This window comes from Sorex fumeus, unplaced genomic scaffold (assembly GCF_029834395.1).
Source record: "Sorex fumeus unplaced genomic scaffold, SorFum_2.1 ptg000001l, whole genome shotgun sequence".
NCBI classification, from domain to species: Eukaryota; Metazoa; Chordata; class Mammalia; order Eulipotyphla; family Soricidae; genus Sorex; species Sorex fumeus.
In genome coordinates, this window is record NW_026606058.1 from 1,825,960 (window position 1) to 1,843,586 (window position 17,627).

Sequence of the window (17,627 nt, forward strand, 5' to 3'; positions counted from 1 at the left end):
TTTGACAGGCTGGATAGATAGTACAATGGGTAGGGTGCCCGCCTTGCACACTACTAAGCTGGATTCAATCCCTGGTACCATCTATGGTCCTTTGAGCCCTGCCAGGAATGATCCCTGAGGTCAAAGCCAAGAGTAAACAGCTGGGTATGGCCCCAAACCATTCTTTCCCCCCAAACAAAAGTAAAACTATAAAAACATTGTTCGGTTACTGTTTGGGCCAGAGTGATAATACAAGGGGTAGGACATTTGCCTTGCACAAGGCTGACCTGGTTTTGATCTCTGGTACTGTATATGATCTTTCAAGCAGTGCCAAGCATCAGAGAGAGAGAGAGAGAGAGAGAGACAGAGAGAGAGAGAGAGAGAGAGAGAAGAGAGAGAGAAGGAGAGAGAGGGAAGGAGAGAGAGGGAAGGAGAGGGAGGGAGTGAGAGAGGTTGGGGGGAAGGCGAGATTGATTTTTTGAGAATTTAACTACAAAGGACTTCCAACTTGAAAGGCTAATACTCTACCACTGAATCACAACCCCAGCATCAAATGCCTGTCTGCACTTCTGCATGCACTGTGTACACTGTGTCTTCAGGCAAAGTCACCATCTTCAGGTGTCTTTAAATAACCTTATAGGGTCTGTTAGTGTGAGGAATGAATAATATATAAACTGGTTACCATAGTACCTCTCAAAAATGTATTCAACCCATGAAGGCTACTATAAATAAATATGACTCCTCCACCTCTTTCCGGCTGATCCAGAGAGAATGTTACTTCTTTATGCTCCCAAATATTGTTTACACTTCGATTTGAACATTTATCACAAAATATCTGATCTACCCACGTTAAATGGTGCTTCTTGGAAGCTAAAATTGTGTTCTATGTTTGTCCTGTCCCTTCTCTTTCCTTTGTTGGTGAGGGGATTCAGGATTCACACATCGGTGGTGGGGTTCTTAGTACCACCCCTGTAGTCACCTGGTCATGATGTGGAAGGGATGGGACAGTGGCCTGTTTCATGTACAGCAGATCAGGGGCACTGAGCCATGCCCCTGGGCACTCTATATCACTTTACATTGTTAGCACATAGCCAAGTGCCAATTAATTGGTAAGCACTTGAAATGTGTAAAGGTAAAGGTAAAGGCCCTCCCGTTGATCGTCGATTTGCTCGAGCGGGCCCAGTAACGTCTCCATTGGAGACTTTGTTGTTACTGTGTCTGGCATATCGAATACTCTCGGTAGCTTGCCGGGCTCTCCGAGAGGGGCGGAGGAATCGAACTCGGGTCGGCCATGTTGGCCGCTTGGAAGGCGAACGCCCTACCCGCTGTGCTATCGCTCCAGCCCTGTGTGTGTCTATTGTGTGTTATATTTTTTGAACCACACCCAGCAGTGCTCTGGGGACTGTACGTAGTGTGTGGGATAGAACCCAGGTCAGCTGCATGCAAGGCAAATGCCCTCCCTGATGTCCTATCACTCTGGCCCATGCACTGGATTATTTTGGATGAATAGCAATAAAATATAGATGTGTTCTCCAACTATAATGTGGTAGCTTTGAGAGACTTCAGGTGTGATCAGGAAGCTGCCTTTTCTCAAGCTTTGCTCATTCCCATTTTTTCCTCCACCATGCTGATCTGGGTCCTGGTTTTTATACCATAATTTGAGAAACAATGCATAAAGGATGCCTTAAGGGGAATATGCTTTGTTTCAAATAAAAACAGGGAGGTATAAACAATCCAAGTTAAAAAAAAACAAACCCGGGGCTGGAGTGACAGCACAGCAGGTAGGGCGTTTGCCTTGCACTCGGCCAACCTGGGTTCGATTCCTAGCATCCCGTATGGTCCCCTGAGCACTGCCAGGAGTAATGTGACCCCTGTGCATCGCCAGGTGTGACCCAAAAAGAAAAAAATAAACCAATCCTAGTAAAAATATTTTTGGGGCCACACCTGGTGGTGCTCATGGTCTTTTATTGCTCAGTCTTAGAGTTTGTTTTCTCTTTGTTTTGGTTTTGGGACCATACCTGGCTCATGAGTCACTCACTGGGAGTGGAAGGACTTTATTTACTTATAATTTATTGAATCACCGTGAGAGCAGTTCCAAAGCTTTCGGGTTTAAGTCTCGGTTAGACAATGATGAAACACCTGTCCCTTCACCAGTGCACATTTTCCACCAAAAACCCCAGTATATCCCCATCCCACGCCCTCCCCCTACCTGTGTGGCAGGTGATTTCCACATTACTCTCTCTCTACTTTGATCACATTCAATTTTTCGACACCAGACCCACCATTATTCTTTGGGATTTTACCCCAGCACTCAGATCTGCTGAAAAGGCAACATTAGACAATTTGTTTTCTATTGCTGATTACGAACAGCATATGATTTTGGAATTCTGAAATTTGAACAATTAAATCTGGAGGGATTTCAGCCAAAGGCCGCTGGGTTCCACCATTTGCTTCTGAGTCTCTGGGATCATGGCTTAAGCAGCTTGGTGAGTAGCCAGAGGGGCCCATTCACAGGTGGTGACTCAGGGTCTCGTTGGGGTGGGGGAGGAAAGGGCCAGTTCCACCTCCATCCCATGAGGCCCCATGTGTCTCGTCACTGTGGGCCCCTATCTGGCTGTCCATTGGCCTCTGGAAGATGGTGAACCCCAAGCGGCCAGGGGGAACAGGTAGTGGAAGAACTTGGATGCAAAGCACATGCTGCAGTCCGCTGAGAGCTCTCCCACCTTTTAAAGTCTCATATATATATATATTTAATATGTATAGTGTGTGTGTATAAGACTTTCAGTTCTCAGTTCAGGTGTCACTTAAGACAGAACATACCCTCCTAAGGTAGCAATGACTGAATCACAGGCTGAGCTGGAGACCAGAGCCAGTGTACAAGTTAGCATTGAAAAGTCTTGTCCTCTAGTCTCTATGTATGTGTGACATTTTTGTTGCTGTTGTTGTTTTTAGGCCACATCCAGTGATGCTAAGGGCTCACTCCTGGCAGTGCTGGGGGGACATACGGGTGCTGAGGATTGAACTGTGGTTGGCCAAGTGCCTTATCCCATGTACTATCTCTTCAGACCTGTATGGATAATTCTTATTTCCAACTAAAATAATTCAAGATGCAAAGCCACAGAGAGAACAGAAAGCCAATGACTGATCTTTATTACACAGAGACGTGAAGGCCATCTACACTAAACCAGAGTGCGTTTTGCAGTGAACATTATGCATTCAACTGAGGACAATTCTCGTTATTTTGAGATACAGAATAAAAATAAACACTGACCAAGAGTTGAGCAAAATAAGTTGAACAAAATAAGTTTCTATCTTTAATCAAGGTAAAACGTGACACCAGAAAACCTGGTCTTAATTCAGTTGTCCAAATGGAAAGGAAAACCAAGGTTTCTGGACTTCAGCGAGCCCGACTAAAGCTTTACTTTGCCTTAGAATCTTCTCATGTTCAAATCTGTAACCCCCAGTCAGCTATGCAATACCAGCAGTGAAAAATTAAATATGATTATTGATTTGAGGGCTAGGCAAATTTGGGGAGGAGATGATACATTAAAATGACCTCTGATCAGGAAGATTTGATAACAGGTCTGGGTCATCTGGATTAGTCCTGGTGACAGCATTTCTCTGTAATGAATAGGAGGTGTGACTTATTCAAAGTATCATGCTTGACATTAGCATAGCTTGGGGTCTTTCATCTTCATATACCCCAATATTGGACTTTATCTACCATAGCAGTTTTACCCTCTAATAGGACTTCCCACACGGAAAAAAAAATTTTTGTTTGAAAAACATTGTAGATTTACAGACATGATTGTATTAAGATTAGACTAACGATTAGGAAGGAATCTGAGAATTTTTACACAAAATTACTTTAAGAATTTTTTTTTTTTTTGCTTTTTGGGTTGCACCCGGCGATGCACAGGGGTTACTCCTGGCTCATGCATTCAGGAATCACTCCTGGCGGTGCTCGGGGGACCATATGGGATGCTGGGAATCGAACCCGGGTCAGCCGCGTGCAAGGCAAATGCCCTACCCGCTGTGCTATCGCTCCAGCCCCTTAAGAACTCTTAATTATCAACTTATGTAGAGACAAGACATGAAATGAGCTGGAGTTGAGTTGTGCTGTCAACATGTTGCTATGCAGTACTGAATTTCAGCACAGAACTGAAAGTTAAAAACCCCTGAATTCAATCGGAAGAAACACAGAGCCATCAGGGTAGTCATGAGTCAAAGGTCGGAAACTCTCATGCCAGCTCTCCCTTCCTTACAACATATAAAGCTGACTCAACAGGGTAGGGGTGTAGGGGTGTGTGTGTGTGTGTGTGTAGCGGGTGGGGTGGGTGTGGTTGTGGGTGTGTTGGGAGTTGGAGAGAGACATTTTTTTCACTTCGACTTTTCCCTCTAAAGAATGAGTGAGCAAAATAGTGCTGCGAGAGGATAGGAACTCAAGTTTGACAATTGTGAGAATCAGGTCATCAAATCTGGAATATTCTCATCAGGTTAGAAAATGAAAAATGAGAAAATCACTAGTGGGAATACAATCCCAGAGAAAATCTGCTTCAAAAATTAGCTTTACTTCCAACTGCTTCAGAGACAGTCATCTCAATGAACTAAATCACTTAACAGAGACCTGGCTGTGAAAAACATGTATTTCAGATAGAAAACACTTGTAAAAAAGTAACAAATGGTCTACTCTATGTCTCACTTGCCTTCTGTAGCTGGAGAGTCTGGAGAACTCGGCATCCCACTTAGCTCTATCCCTGCATACTTAACAGCACCCAAAAGGGAGGTAAACCGAGACAGAAGTGAAAGTTTATTGGGTGTTTGTGGGTTCACCCAGCTTATTCGTCTCAAGCGAAGAGAGAGAGAAACAAGGCAAGCTTACAGTGACCCACTCCTAGTGGAGACCCTGGAGTCACTCTCTTCAAATCACAGTCTGATTCAAGAGGAGGAGGAGAAAACGATGAAGACATTTCTCAAAGGCCAGTGACAGGTACAGCACCAGCCAGCAGGGAAAATGGGCGACACCCCCACCTGCTGGCTTTATGATTTATTGAAGGCCTCCAGCACGGCCCAGATCATCTCTGTGGCACTCTGCTTGGTCCCCTCCACTTCAGGATCCAGTTCCACGAGGTCCTTGGCTCGGTTCATGGCCACGTCGTACTTCTCATCCGTCAGAGAGGAGAAGACGTTCTCCAGCACGTCCGATGAATGGGCCAGCACCAGGAGTGCGAGAGTCCGCTTGTCCATGCGCTGAGGGTCGTTCACCCACCGCTCCAGAACACTGTCCTGAAGCCTTTTCACTAGCCGCTGCTTCTCTGTTGTATTGGTCACTGGGTGAGTCGTCATGTCAAACAGGAGGAAATTCTGCTTCTCAGTGGTGAGAATGCCCTTCTCTACAAGGTTCTTTGCGATTCGTTCGCGGACATTTCTCAGCTGGTACTGCAATTTGAAGGGATTCCAGGTCTCACCTATGGGGAAAGGGAAGGGAAGGCGTGAACGACGCTATCCACCAGCTAGGCCTGACAAGACAGCTAAAGACCACTTCGCCTTATGTATACAGCAGCAGAACTATTCTCTGGGAAACACGGCACACTGGCACACACAGAGCGGTTAGGCTGTAATATAGGCCTCAATAGTTCCAAAAAACTGGCATCAGACACTATCATACATTCTCTAACCACAAGGGATGAGACTGGAAATTCACAGAAGATAAAAAACCGGAAAATACACAAATATGGAAGTTAATCTTAAACAAAGGGCCAAAGAAAAAGGTCAAAAAAGAAATTAGGAAATTCTTAAAATGAGCAAAACTACAAAATACTGAAATAACACAAGTGAAAGCAGTATTCAGAGGGAAATTTACTTAAATGCCTGCATTAAAAAGAAGAAAGTTCCAACTAATCACTTGACTTCACATTGTGGAACTAGAAAAAGAGACTAAACCCAAAAGAAGAAGAGGGATGAGTGTGAAGATAAAAAATAGAGAAAAACAAATGAAAGAAATGGATGAAAAATAGAGAAAAACAAACTATAGAAATGGGAAGCCAGCTATTCTTTGTAAAAATCAACAAAATCAACAAACCGTTGGTTAGACTGCTAAAAAAAAATATAGTGGGAAATAAAATCGCGGCTATTCCACAGCAAACATCATGCTCAATGGGCAAAAACTCTTACCTCCAAGACCGGACAAGGTTGTGCCCACTATTGCCACTTGATATTCAATTTAGAACTGGAAGTACTTCCATAGCAATTAGGTGAAAAAAAGATAATAAGATATCCTTTCTAGATAGGAAAGGAAGAGGAAAAGTTCACACTATTTGTGGATGACACGAAAAATCCTACGAACTTTATAAAAATCTCCTTTTACAACAGATTTGTAGAGTGAAGTGGTAGGCTATAAAATTAATACTCAGAAGTCCATGGCTTTCCTTTATGCAAATAATAAAAAAGAAAACTGAAAACAATCCAATTCACAATTGTGCCTCAGAAAATCAAGTACTGGGGCTGGGAAAATAGTACAGTGGTTGGATGCTTGCCTTGCATAAGGTCAACCCGGGATCGATGCTCTCCACCCCTGGCATCCCCTATGGTCACCTGAGGATCCAAGCACTGCCAGGAGTGATCTGAGCATCCTGGGTGTGGCACCCCCCAAAACAAACAAACAAAAAACAAAAGAAAGAAGATCAGTTCGGAAACTGCCGATCCACAGAGGTGAACAATCTATGCAAAGAAAACTACAAAACACTACTTCAAGAAGAAACGGAAACGGAAATACATCCTCTGCTCATGGACTGGGAGGATTAATATCATTCGAATGGCAATACTCCCCAAAGCACTGTATAGATCCAACACAGTCCATATAAGGATACCATGTCATTTTTCAGATAAATAGACCCTGAGATTCATATGGAACAATACAGCCTCCCTCCCCACTTCCCCACAAGAGCTAAAGCAATCCTTGGGCAAAGACAGATGGAAGGCCGCACTTTCCTTAACTTCAAACTGTACTACAAAGTGGTCGTAATTAAAGCAACATGATATTGGAATAATGACAGACCCTAAAATCAGTGGAATAGAGACGAATATCCTGAGAAAGACTCTGAGGTGTCACTGTATCCCTGTCATCCTGTTGTCCATCAAGTTGCTTGAACGGGCGCCAGTAACGTCTCTAATTCGTCCCAGCCCTGAGATTTTAGCAGGCTCTCCTTACTCGTCCTTCCCAATGGTGCCGTATTGGAGGTTCTTTCAGGGTCAGGGGAATGAGACTCGTTATATAACAGGAATCTCAGGTAAATGATAAATTAATTTCAAGAAGCAAAAATATAAAGGAGTAAGGAAAGCTTCTTTAACAACTGGTGTTGGAAACACTGGGATGGAAGTGATAGGACAGAGGGTAGGGAATTTGCCTTGCATGCAGCCAACCCGGTTCAATGCCCAGCATCTCATATAGTCCCCTGAGCCCGACAGGAGTGGTACTTACGCACATTTTCCTCTGCGTACCTTATGGGTTCAGGTCTGCTATCAAGGACTTCAATTTATTTTTTAATTTTTTACTGAATATCCAGGAGACAGACCATTACAAAGCTGTTTCATGATTGGATTTCAGTCATACAATGATCCAATGCCCACCCCTTCAATTTCCCACCACCAATGCCCCCCGTTTTCCTTCCCCCATTCTCCAAACCCTCCTCCCCCACCAGCCTGCTTCTATGGCAGGCACTTTTCTTTCTTTTTAAAATTAAATTAAATTTTTATAAAGTTGTTTATATTATATTTAATATTTGAATACCAATCCCACGACCATTATACCTTCCCATCACCTTATTTTGAATGTTTTCATCCTGAACCCCAAGCCCTGCCCCCAAAACAGAACCAAAATAATTTATTTTGTATTGCTTGTTATGAATAATCCACTAAAAATGATCCAAAAAAGTTTTTCTTAGATAAAAGTGTGTGAAAATTGCTGTATTTCAATTTTTTTTTCTTTTTGGGTCACACTTGGCAATACTCAGGGGTTATTCCTGGCTCTGCACTCAGGAATTACTCCCGGCGGTGCTCAGGGGACCATATGGGATGCTGGGAATCGAACCTGGGTCAGCCGCGTGCAAGGCAAATGCCCCACCCGCTGTACTATCATTCTAGCCCCTGTTGTATTTCACTCTAGAGCCTTTAAGCCCTTCTATAAGAAATTACTAACATGCTGTTGAAAGTTGAGCCTTGTATGCAAAAATAGAAACAGTATGGTGGGTCCCCCAAACTAAAGGCAGAACTACCGTGTGATCCAGAAATTCCATTTCTGAGTATTTATATGAAGGAAAAAAAACACACTTCCAAAAGAACATCCCTCCCTGCCCAACCCTGTTTATTGCTGCACCAATAGCCAAGACACGGAGACAATCATGTCCACTGACAGATGAGGGGATAAAGAAAACATGGCGCTGAAGAGACACGCAAGGGCTGGAGTAAATGTGTTGGATGCGGAGTCTTGGGTTTGAGCCACAGGACCACACTGGGAATAGCTTCTGAGCACTGCTGAGTGTGACCCCAAAAGCTAAAATAAGGAGGTGGGTGGGTGGGGAGATAGGTCACATGTGGAGGGGGCACAGGATGAGCATGTGCGAGGCTTGGGTTCGATCTTGGGCACCTGACGGCCCCACCAAGCACCACCTGGGGTAGCCCTGGTGCAGTTTAGCACTGCTAGGGATGATGCCTCCCACCCTCTGCTTTTGTTTTTGTTTTGGACACACACCTGGAAATGCTCAGGGATCACTTCTGGCATAACTTGGGAAACCACAAGGGGTGCGAGGGATGGACCCTGGTTTGCTGCATGCAAGACAAGCACCCTGACTACAGCACAACAGTGCCAGCTGGGTATGGGTCCTCTTAAGAAAAAGAAAGCAGGCAGGGCCATACCCTCTGTATGAAGTACCCCTGGGTTTGGTCCTTAGCACTGCACTGACCCTAAGCACTGTTGGGAGTGACCTCTGAGCACCCCGAAGTATGACCTTCCCCCAGAAAATCTTCTTTCATCCTAAGAAAATATTTTGTCAAAAACCATTAAAGATTTGAAACTGTATCTCACAGTGATTCGATTAAAAAATAAAAGAATTCACACACACACGCAAAAAGAATTTTTTTTTTCGCTTTTTTGGGTCACACCTGGTGATGCACAGGGGTTACTCCTGGTAGTGCTACTCCTGACAGGTTACGCCTGACCATATGTGATGCTGGGAATCGAACCCAGGTCGGCCACAAGGTGCAAGGCAAATGCCCTACCCGCGGTACTATCACTCCAGCCTCAGGGTCACAGACACCGAAAATATTTCGTGTAGTGGTTAACTAGATTTACTACAATTATTAAGCTACCGAGAGTATTTCGCCACACAGCAAAGCCTGACAAGCTACCCGTGACGTATTCAATATGCCAAACACAGTAACAACAAGTCTCACAATGGAGACGTTACTGTGCCTACTCAAACAAATCGATGAACAACGGGAGGACAGTGCTACAGTGCTACTATACACCTGAAATTTGTATTATGTCAATATTGATAAATTTAATACATCACATTAACAGAATGAAGGGAAAAAAGTTTTTATTTTTGGGCTAACCCTGGCAGCTCGGCTGTGGGCTCAGTGCTCAGGCTGGGGCACTCTATGGATAGACCTTGGCAGTGGACATTGTTTTCTGGTCTCTGCTGGCCCCAATCTCAGGCTCCAAACAGGTCTGTGGGTACCTTTGGAAAGCGCCAGGGAATGCAGGCCAGGGGTCACTCTGGCCAGGCCCTTGTGTCCATCTGCATCACACTGCAGGACCAGAAGCAGGTGACGGCAGCTCATCTCCGAGGCAGGTCCAAGTCCCGGGGAGAGGTGGGTCTGCTCTGAGAGGGGCTGGGCCAAGGGTGATGGGGATGAATCTGAAACTGGGGGGATGAAAAGCGGCTCATCCTGGAGGGCTGTGGGTCACAGACACCGAGTCCTGGCCTCTGACACAGGACGGACGGGCTCTGCAGTCTTGAGTGCCTCAGAGCTGCAACCCCTTAATGAGCTATTGCCTCATATCACAGACACTGGCACTCATCACAAAGGACAACCACCTGTGCTGTGAGGATGTGGGAAAAGGAACCTTCATTCACTGCTGTGGGAATATCGACTGGTCTAGCCTTTTGGGAAGAAAATATGAACATCTCTCAAGAAGCGAGGAACTGAGCTTCCGTATGATCCAGCAATGCTGCTCCTGCGAGTACACCCCCCAAAAGTGCAGAAAAACCATCTGCACTCCTATTCACAATAGCCAGAATCTGGGAACAATGTGATTGCCCAAGAACAGATGAGTGAATAGATGAACTATGGTACATCTACACGATGGAATACTACACAGCCATTAAAAAAAAACCCAGAGTCATGAAATTTGCTTATACATGGATCAACATGGAGAGTTATCATGCTGAGTGAAATGATTCAGAGAGAGAGAGGGACAGACACAGACTGATGACAAGTGAATTTTGGGATATAAAAAAAATCACTAAAAAAATAATACACAGACAATAAAAATGAGGAACTGGTTCATAGTAGGAAATGGTAACTCTGGACATGAACAGGGTGATGAAAGGAAGTAAAGGGATTTGCATAAAACTATGCACGATTTCAGTAACAGTATTGCAAACTACAGTGCTTAAGAGGAAAAAGGAAAAAAAAGTGCCTACTATAGAGGCAGTCTAGTGGGTGGGAGGGAAATTTGGGACATTATTGCTGGAAGGGGACACTGGTGAAGGAATTGGCATGGGAACATTGTAGCACTGCAGCACTGTCCTCCGTTGTTCACTGATTTGCTCCAGCGGGCACCAGTAATGTCTCCATCGTGAGACTTGTTGCTACTGTTTTTGGCATATTAAATACGTAACGGGGAGCTTACCAGGCTCTGCCATGCGGGTGGGATACTCTTGGTAGCTTCCCGGGCTCTCCGAGAGGGGCAGAGGAACTGAACCCGGGTCAGCCGCGTGCAAGGCAAGGGATTGGTGTGGGAACGTTGTATGACACAAAATCAACAATGAACAACTTTGTAACTGTGAATCTCATGGTGATTCAATAAAAAAAAAAAGATAACCTATTGAATGTGAGAAAAAATATTATTTGCAAATCATATCTGACAGGGATTAATATCTAGGATATATGAATAGCTTTTAAACTCAACGAGAACAGCATATAATTAAAAAATGGGCATTAACTCTCATGGCCGATCTTCTGGGCCATGGGTTCCCCATGCAAGAGGCTAAATCCACTGAAAAAGCCAGGTTTAGGCAGGACCAGTGACTGAAAACGCCAGGCCTCATGGGGTCAGGAGTGGGCCATCCCTTCCTATCCCCCTGCCCCTCCTGCCCTCCTGGGGTCCTGGCTGTCACATCCACGAACTGCCTCTGGGTGCCACTCAGACGCATTAAAGGCCATGATCCAGAGACTCAAATGAATCTCAGAATCAAGCAGCTCGTTGCAGTGGTGGCTCCAGGATCCAATTATTTAAATTTTTACAATCCCAGGAGCGTGCAGCCATTTCTGCAGTTGCACTATATCTCATATTTTTTTTTTTTTGCTTTTTGTTGAATCACTGTGAAATAGACCTTTACAGACATCTTATACTATTCATAACATGCAATACAAAATAAATAAATTATCTAGCATCTGCCTGTGGGGCAGGCGTGAGTGGTGGTGGGAAACTTCGAAATAATAGTGGTGGGAAGGTGTAATGGTGGTGGGATTGGTGTTGAAATATTGAATGTAATCAATTTTTGTGAGCAACTTTATGAAATTAAAAAAAACAAAAACAAAAATGGGTATTAGTGATGGCCCAGAACTGGCAAGAGTTAGAGGAAAATTTGGGGGGAAATCGCCAATGGGAATGGGGCTTATTTATTTTTCTCTAGGGGGCTACAACTGGCTATGCTCAGGACTGATTCCTGGCTCTGGGCTCCAGGATCACTCTTGGTGGTGCTTAGGGGATCATACGAGGTGTTGGGAATCAAATCCAGGTTTTCTGTGTGCAAGATAAATGCCTTAATCCCCGTATTCTCTCTTGGACCAGCACCTGAATTTCTGTTCACTTTTCTTATTTTAAAAATTGGATCAAGATGAAAATGTCTGGGATTTTTAAATCATTTTGTGATCATCTTACCAGTAAGTAACTCTATCCACGTTTGGACAGTTTCTGTGGGCTCGGCTGCTTTGATGTGTCTGAGAGTTTCATCCAGTAAGACGTCACCAGTTGGGCTGTCAGACCTTAGCAGTACCTTTCAGGAAAGAGACAAGGCACCCAGTTCATTCACTTCCTTCACATTAAAATCACACCACACACACACATTATTGGTTAAGTGTTATAGGAAATGCAAAATATACTGACCCCATCTCTCAAGAATGTGGGGAAATAAGGGAGATCAAAAAAACCATTGAAGGGGTCTTTGGTAACCAACTGATACTGATACAACCAAATGATAAGGCTGGAAAGTTTCATTAACTCTGAGTGTAGGAAAACAGTTTGTGAAACAATTAAGACGGGAACGTCAGGGGCTGGAGAGATAATACTTGCCTTGCACTAAACCAACCAAGTTCTATCCCTGGCATCCCATATGGCCTCCCAAGCCCCGGCAGGAACGATTCCTTAGTGCAGGCCAGGAATAATGCCTGAACATTGCTGGGTGTGTATGGGGCTCTCCACCCCCACCCCGCCAACGACAATCAAAGATAGTAAAGCCAGGAAAGGAAGCCAATTTGATAACAGCTTTATCTTGGAAGAGTGAGGCTGAGACATCTGGTCAGTAGTTAAATATATTCTGGGAAGTGGACAAGGAAGACATGTCGAGGAACTTGGCAGCTGATGTCACAAAGGTGACAGGTCAAGCAGTGAAGGTAAACAGCATCCTCAGGAGGACGGGTCAGTGGTCTGAGCAAGCACTTGGCAATCAGCAGCCGACTTTTGAGCCCTGACACCACATGGTCCCCACATCACCACCAAGAAAATCCCTAAGCACTCCTAGATGTGGTTCAACAACACCTAAAGGACAGAAAATTATTTTGCAAAGAAACAAAGCACCACAAGGGGTGCCTGGAGGTTCCCAAACACTGCCAGGTGTGGCCTAGGAGGTCCCAGCATCACCGAGAGGCCCCACAAGCTCTGGCACTACAAGCAGCAGTGGATCTGTGGGCCTCTGACGGTGCGCTGGTTCCCCAAAAACTGTCAGAGTGGCCCGGGTCTTCTGAGCAACTGCTGGGGAGGCCATTCTCTTCCCGGCCTGGGCCCCCTGCCCCACCGCCCCCAAGAAATGAAGAATGGAAATAGGGTACTACCAGAGAAGTGAGAAAGCCAAGAATGGAGATAGGAGGAGGTCGTGAAAAATGGCTCACGTAAAAGAGAAAACTAATTCGTTCACTGGAAGGAATTTGGCTTTATCGAAGAATGCAGTTTCTCAATACCATATGGCGGTTTTTTTGTTTTGCTACTGTGGAGTTATCACACCTGGGATTACCAATTGTTTGGGATTACCAAGCGATACCAGGTAGTTCTGGGTGGGGGCATGTAGTGGTGGGGATGGAACCCAGAGCCCCACTCACCTGAGGCAAGTCACGTCCTCAGCCAGTTCTGAGTAGAAAAAAAAATGGTAGAGATTTTGAGTAGAAAAAATCAGCAAGAAAAGAGAGTCAGGTGTACATATCAACGTGCTGGAGAAGATATGCAGTGAACAGAAGGAAATGAAACAGCTGAGGATGACCAGAGTCCAGCAGAGACTGTTCCTGCTGACGTGTCTGCCTGTCTATATAATACTCCACTTCACAACAGTAGAGGCACAAACAGAGAAATGATCGACAGTATTTTAAGTGTGTTTTTGCTCTTTTTTTTTTCTTTCATTTTTGGACTGCACCCAACGATACTCAGGAGCTACTTACTACAGGCTAGGTAGTACCTGGGGGACCAAATGGGACGCTGGGAATAGAACCCGGGTCGGCAGCACTCAAGGCAAAAGCCCTACCCAGGAGTGTACTCTCACTCCTGCCCTAGTATTTGAAGTGTGATGACTGTACTGAAAGGAAAATAACACAAACTTCTTAATTTTTTTAGGGTGGGGGTTGCACACCTGGCAGTGCTGGGGGAAACCATGTGGTTCCCAGCACCACCATGTGCATACCGTGCACTCTAGCCCTTTGAGCTGTCTCCTCTGCCTTTACAATTATTGAAAAATATATATTTTTGAACTTTTTTATTGAATCACTGTGAGACAGACCCTTACAAAGCTGTTCACGATGATTTCAGTCATACAGTATTCCAATACCCATCCTTCTACCAGTGTACATTTCCCAGCACCAATGTCCCCAGGTTCCCGCCCATCACCCCCCATGCCCCCCGCAAATATTTTAAGCTAACATTAGTGGTGCTCAGGGCTTAAGAATCATTGCTGGTGGGGCTCAGGGGACCCTATTGGGTATCAGGGATCAAACCCACATTGGACGCATGCATGGCAAGAGCCCTACTTGTTGCATTCTCTCTCCAGCTCCAAATTTTGAGCCTTGGTTCCTGGTTGTTGTGGGATACCCGAATCTGAGTCAGCAGGACAGCTGAGTCAGAAATGTTTACCTTATCTCACTACGCAAACCCTATTTCTTCAAATGTGGAATGTTAGAAACTGCCCCTCTCTCTTCCTCCTCTTTCCTTCCTTTTCCTCCCTTCCTACATTTCTCCCTCCCTCTAATAAGGACCACATGGTCTCAGGGTTTGAGCCCAGAGCCTCACACATGCCAGGCAGGTGCTTGAGTGGTGAACTCAGGCCAGCTCACCAGCTGCTAGGAACCTACCCTTTCTTAAGCTAAGAGGAAGTCCCACAAGAGGGAACAGTCCCACAGGAGAGAACAGTCCCACAGGGTGCTGTACCTTTCTGTCTAGCAGTCGCTTCTTACGCATAGTCTGGGGTTCCAGATAGATCCGACCCCTCATGGACAGCTCTATGAGGATTCCCCCGCGTAGGCCAGATGATATACAATCATTCCAGAAAGACGTGTAGCCCTGGAAAAGGGAGAGGAAACTGTTCTGAGAGAGGAAGATTCGTAGTAAGCATACTGAGAGTGGTCTGACTTAAAAATCTTTGTAATACTTATGGTTTGACTTTTAATTTTTGAGTATTTTTACTTCTTTGAAACCCATTTTCATCACTCTAAATATCAAATACAAATAAAGAAAAAATATATAAAATATTTGACCCAAAAAGCAAAAAAAAAAAAATTGCGCCTTTATTCCTCCAAAGCATTACCTGATTTGCAAGATATTTTGATGGGTGGTGTAGCATAAACTAGTTTTGCTAGATGCTTTGGATATGCTACTGAACCTTTCTCAAAGGCAACGCTCTCATCTGTGAAATGCAGACACTAAGATCTATCTAAGTTTGCTGTGAGGCATAATAAGATGTTCGGTATGAGAAAGCATTTTGTACAAAGTCTGAAATATAGTAACCACCCGAGTAGTGATTTCCTCCCTTCAGTGAAGGCGATTATAAACACACTTCAGAACTAGCCAAAAGGGGCTAGAGTGATAATATAGCAGGGAGGGCATTTGCTTTGCACGTGGCTGATCTGGGTTTGATCCCCAGCATCCCATAAGGTCTCCTGGGTACCACCAGGAATGATTCTTGAGTGCACAACCAGGAGTAACCCCTGGGCATAGCTGGGTATGGCCCCCATCCTCCCCCTCCAAAATTAAAAAAAATTTTGAGATATCTAATTTTTTGGTGATTTTAATTTTAAAAGTTTAAACTAAAAAAGTGGCTTAAATGTTATGTTCCCCCAGAGAGAAGGCCCATATTTGCATCTGAAAAGTGAAGCAGAGAGTTGGGGAAGGAAGTTTGGAGATTACCACAGAACTGGGGCTTTTAAACTGAACTTCCTCATTCTACTGTGACCTCAAGGTTTATTGCTAACATCCGATTCTTTGTTTTGTTTGTTTTTGGACTACACCTGGAAGTGCTCAGAGCTCATTCCAGGAAATGCCTGGTGGACCATTTGTATGCCAGGGAACCAGGATGGGGTTTGGCTGCTTGCAAGACAACAATAACCCTGGACTAACTCTCAGGCTCATAAATACCCAATTCTTCTGGTAACTGCACAAGACGAGGGCACCTGAATCTGCTGTAGTGTCTCTCTCTGACAAACACTGGGACACAAGTGACACTGAGAGCTAAGTCTTACATTGGCTTTGCATAGCCAAGATGGTGACTTTTTGGCCACCCGGAAGTACGTGCTCTTGGAGCTACCTTTAACTTTTTAAAAAGTCGTACTAAACATCTACCTCTATCTTTCAAGAAAGTGATTTGGTCCTCTCTCAAAAAAGACAATATTCACCCCACTACTATATACTGCCTGATGATTCCATTTTTCCTAATATGGCTTGGAGAAACTGGATGATGTCTTTGGGGTCTGTGTGTTTTGGGGCTCCCACACCTTGTGGTACTCAGGGGCTACTCCTGGGGCGCTGCCCAGGAGGATATCAGCCTCCAGCAGGGAGGTGCTCCAGCATGTGCTCTAGCCTTGAGCTCCCTCTGCTGGCTCTGGCCCCAAATTCCTGGGCATCCAGTAATCTGTCCAGTCTGACTGATACTCGCCACTGGGCAGGTGTGGGCGATACTGGGGTACTGGGGATCATGACGGCTACTTTGGCAGTTCTGGCAGAGTCTAAAAAAGAAATACTAATAACTGGCTTCATACAATTGAGCTGCCTAATTAAGATTAAACTAGAACTTACTTCAGAATACATAATTTATTGGAGGATAACTTTCATAAAATCCTGGTGATTTACTACATCTTGGCAGGTATTACAAACAGTTTAGCAAGAGTAAAGCAAGTCGAGAAAAGTTCTACTGTTCGGGATCTAGAAATCCTCTTTACTGCCTTGGAGAAGCAACGCAAATCACGCAGACCAGACTATAGAGACTGTAGTAATGAACGTCAGCCTTTCCGGTCACTGCCCGCCCTCCCCCACTCTTCAAAGGTCTTTAAACAGACCTTTACAAAGACCTTTAAACAGACATGACTCCTACGCAATGGGTGGTTCCCAGGCTTAGCTGTACTAGTGGCCACTGGAATCACAGCTGGTGTTGCTTGGGGAAACACAGGTCTAGGGCATGTACTGTGCCACTGGGGCTATCTTGATGACTTCCAAATGAGTTTTGTTATTTAAATTTTTTTTAAAAAATTTTGAATTTTGTTACTGACTGAAAAAATTTTTTTTTCTGGTGATGCTGGAGGCAACATTTACAACGTAATTTTTTCTTTTTTTAAAATCACGGTGCCATATTTGACTCCAAAACTTTCCTCTTGAGTCATATGCCAGGGAAGAAAAAATACATAAAAAACATACTCCTGGTGGGACTGGAGGGATCAGACAGCAGGCAGGGCACTTGCCTTGCAAGTGGCGAACCTGGGTTCAATCCCCAACACCCACCTGAAGTGATCCCTTGATGGCAGAAGCCAGGAGTCAGCCCTGAGTACCATCAAATGTGGCGGCCACTCCACATTTCTATGTTTCTGTGCAAAAATACACATACACAGATTAAGAAAGAACTAATTCTAAGGTTTCTTCTCTCAATATATCTGTCTACACTGAATTCTCAAACCAG

General features: G+C 44.6%; 1 protein-coding gene across 3 annotated transcripts in view; it reads right to left on the reverse strand.

Moving 5' to 3' along the window:
- Window positions 1-3,112: 3,112 nt before the first annotated feature.
- The window catches only part of GOLPH3L (golgi phosphoprotein 3 like), a 29,267-nt gene continuing 14,752 nt past the window's right edge, over window positions 3,113-17,627 (reverse strand). For 2 of the 3 annotated variants that reach the window (XM_056111110.1, XM_056111169.1), the window contains 3 exons: window positions 14,894-15,025; window positions 12,149-12,263; window positions 3,113-5,447 (listed from right to left, as the gene is read on the reverse strand). In XM_056111110.1, the coding sequence (XP_055967085.1) occupies window positions 5,020-5,447; window positions 12,149-12,263; window positions 14,894-15,025 (675 nt within the window). In that variant the 3' untranslated portion in view covers window positions 3,113-5,019. The remainder of the gene's footprint in view (window positions 5,448-12,148; window positions 12,264-14,893; window positions 15,026-17,627) is intronic. The other variant, XM_056111242.1, reaches the window with a different exon arrangement.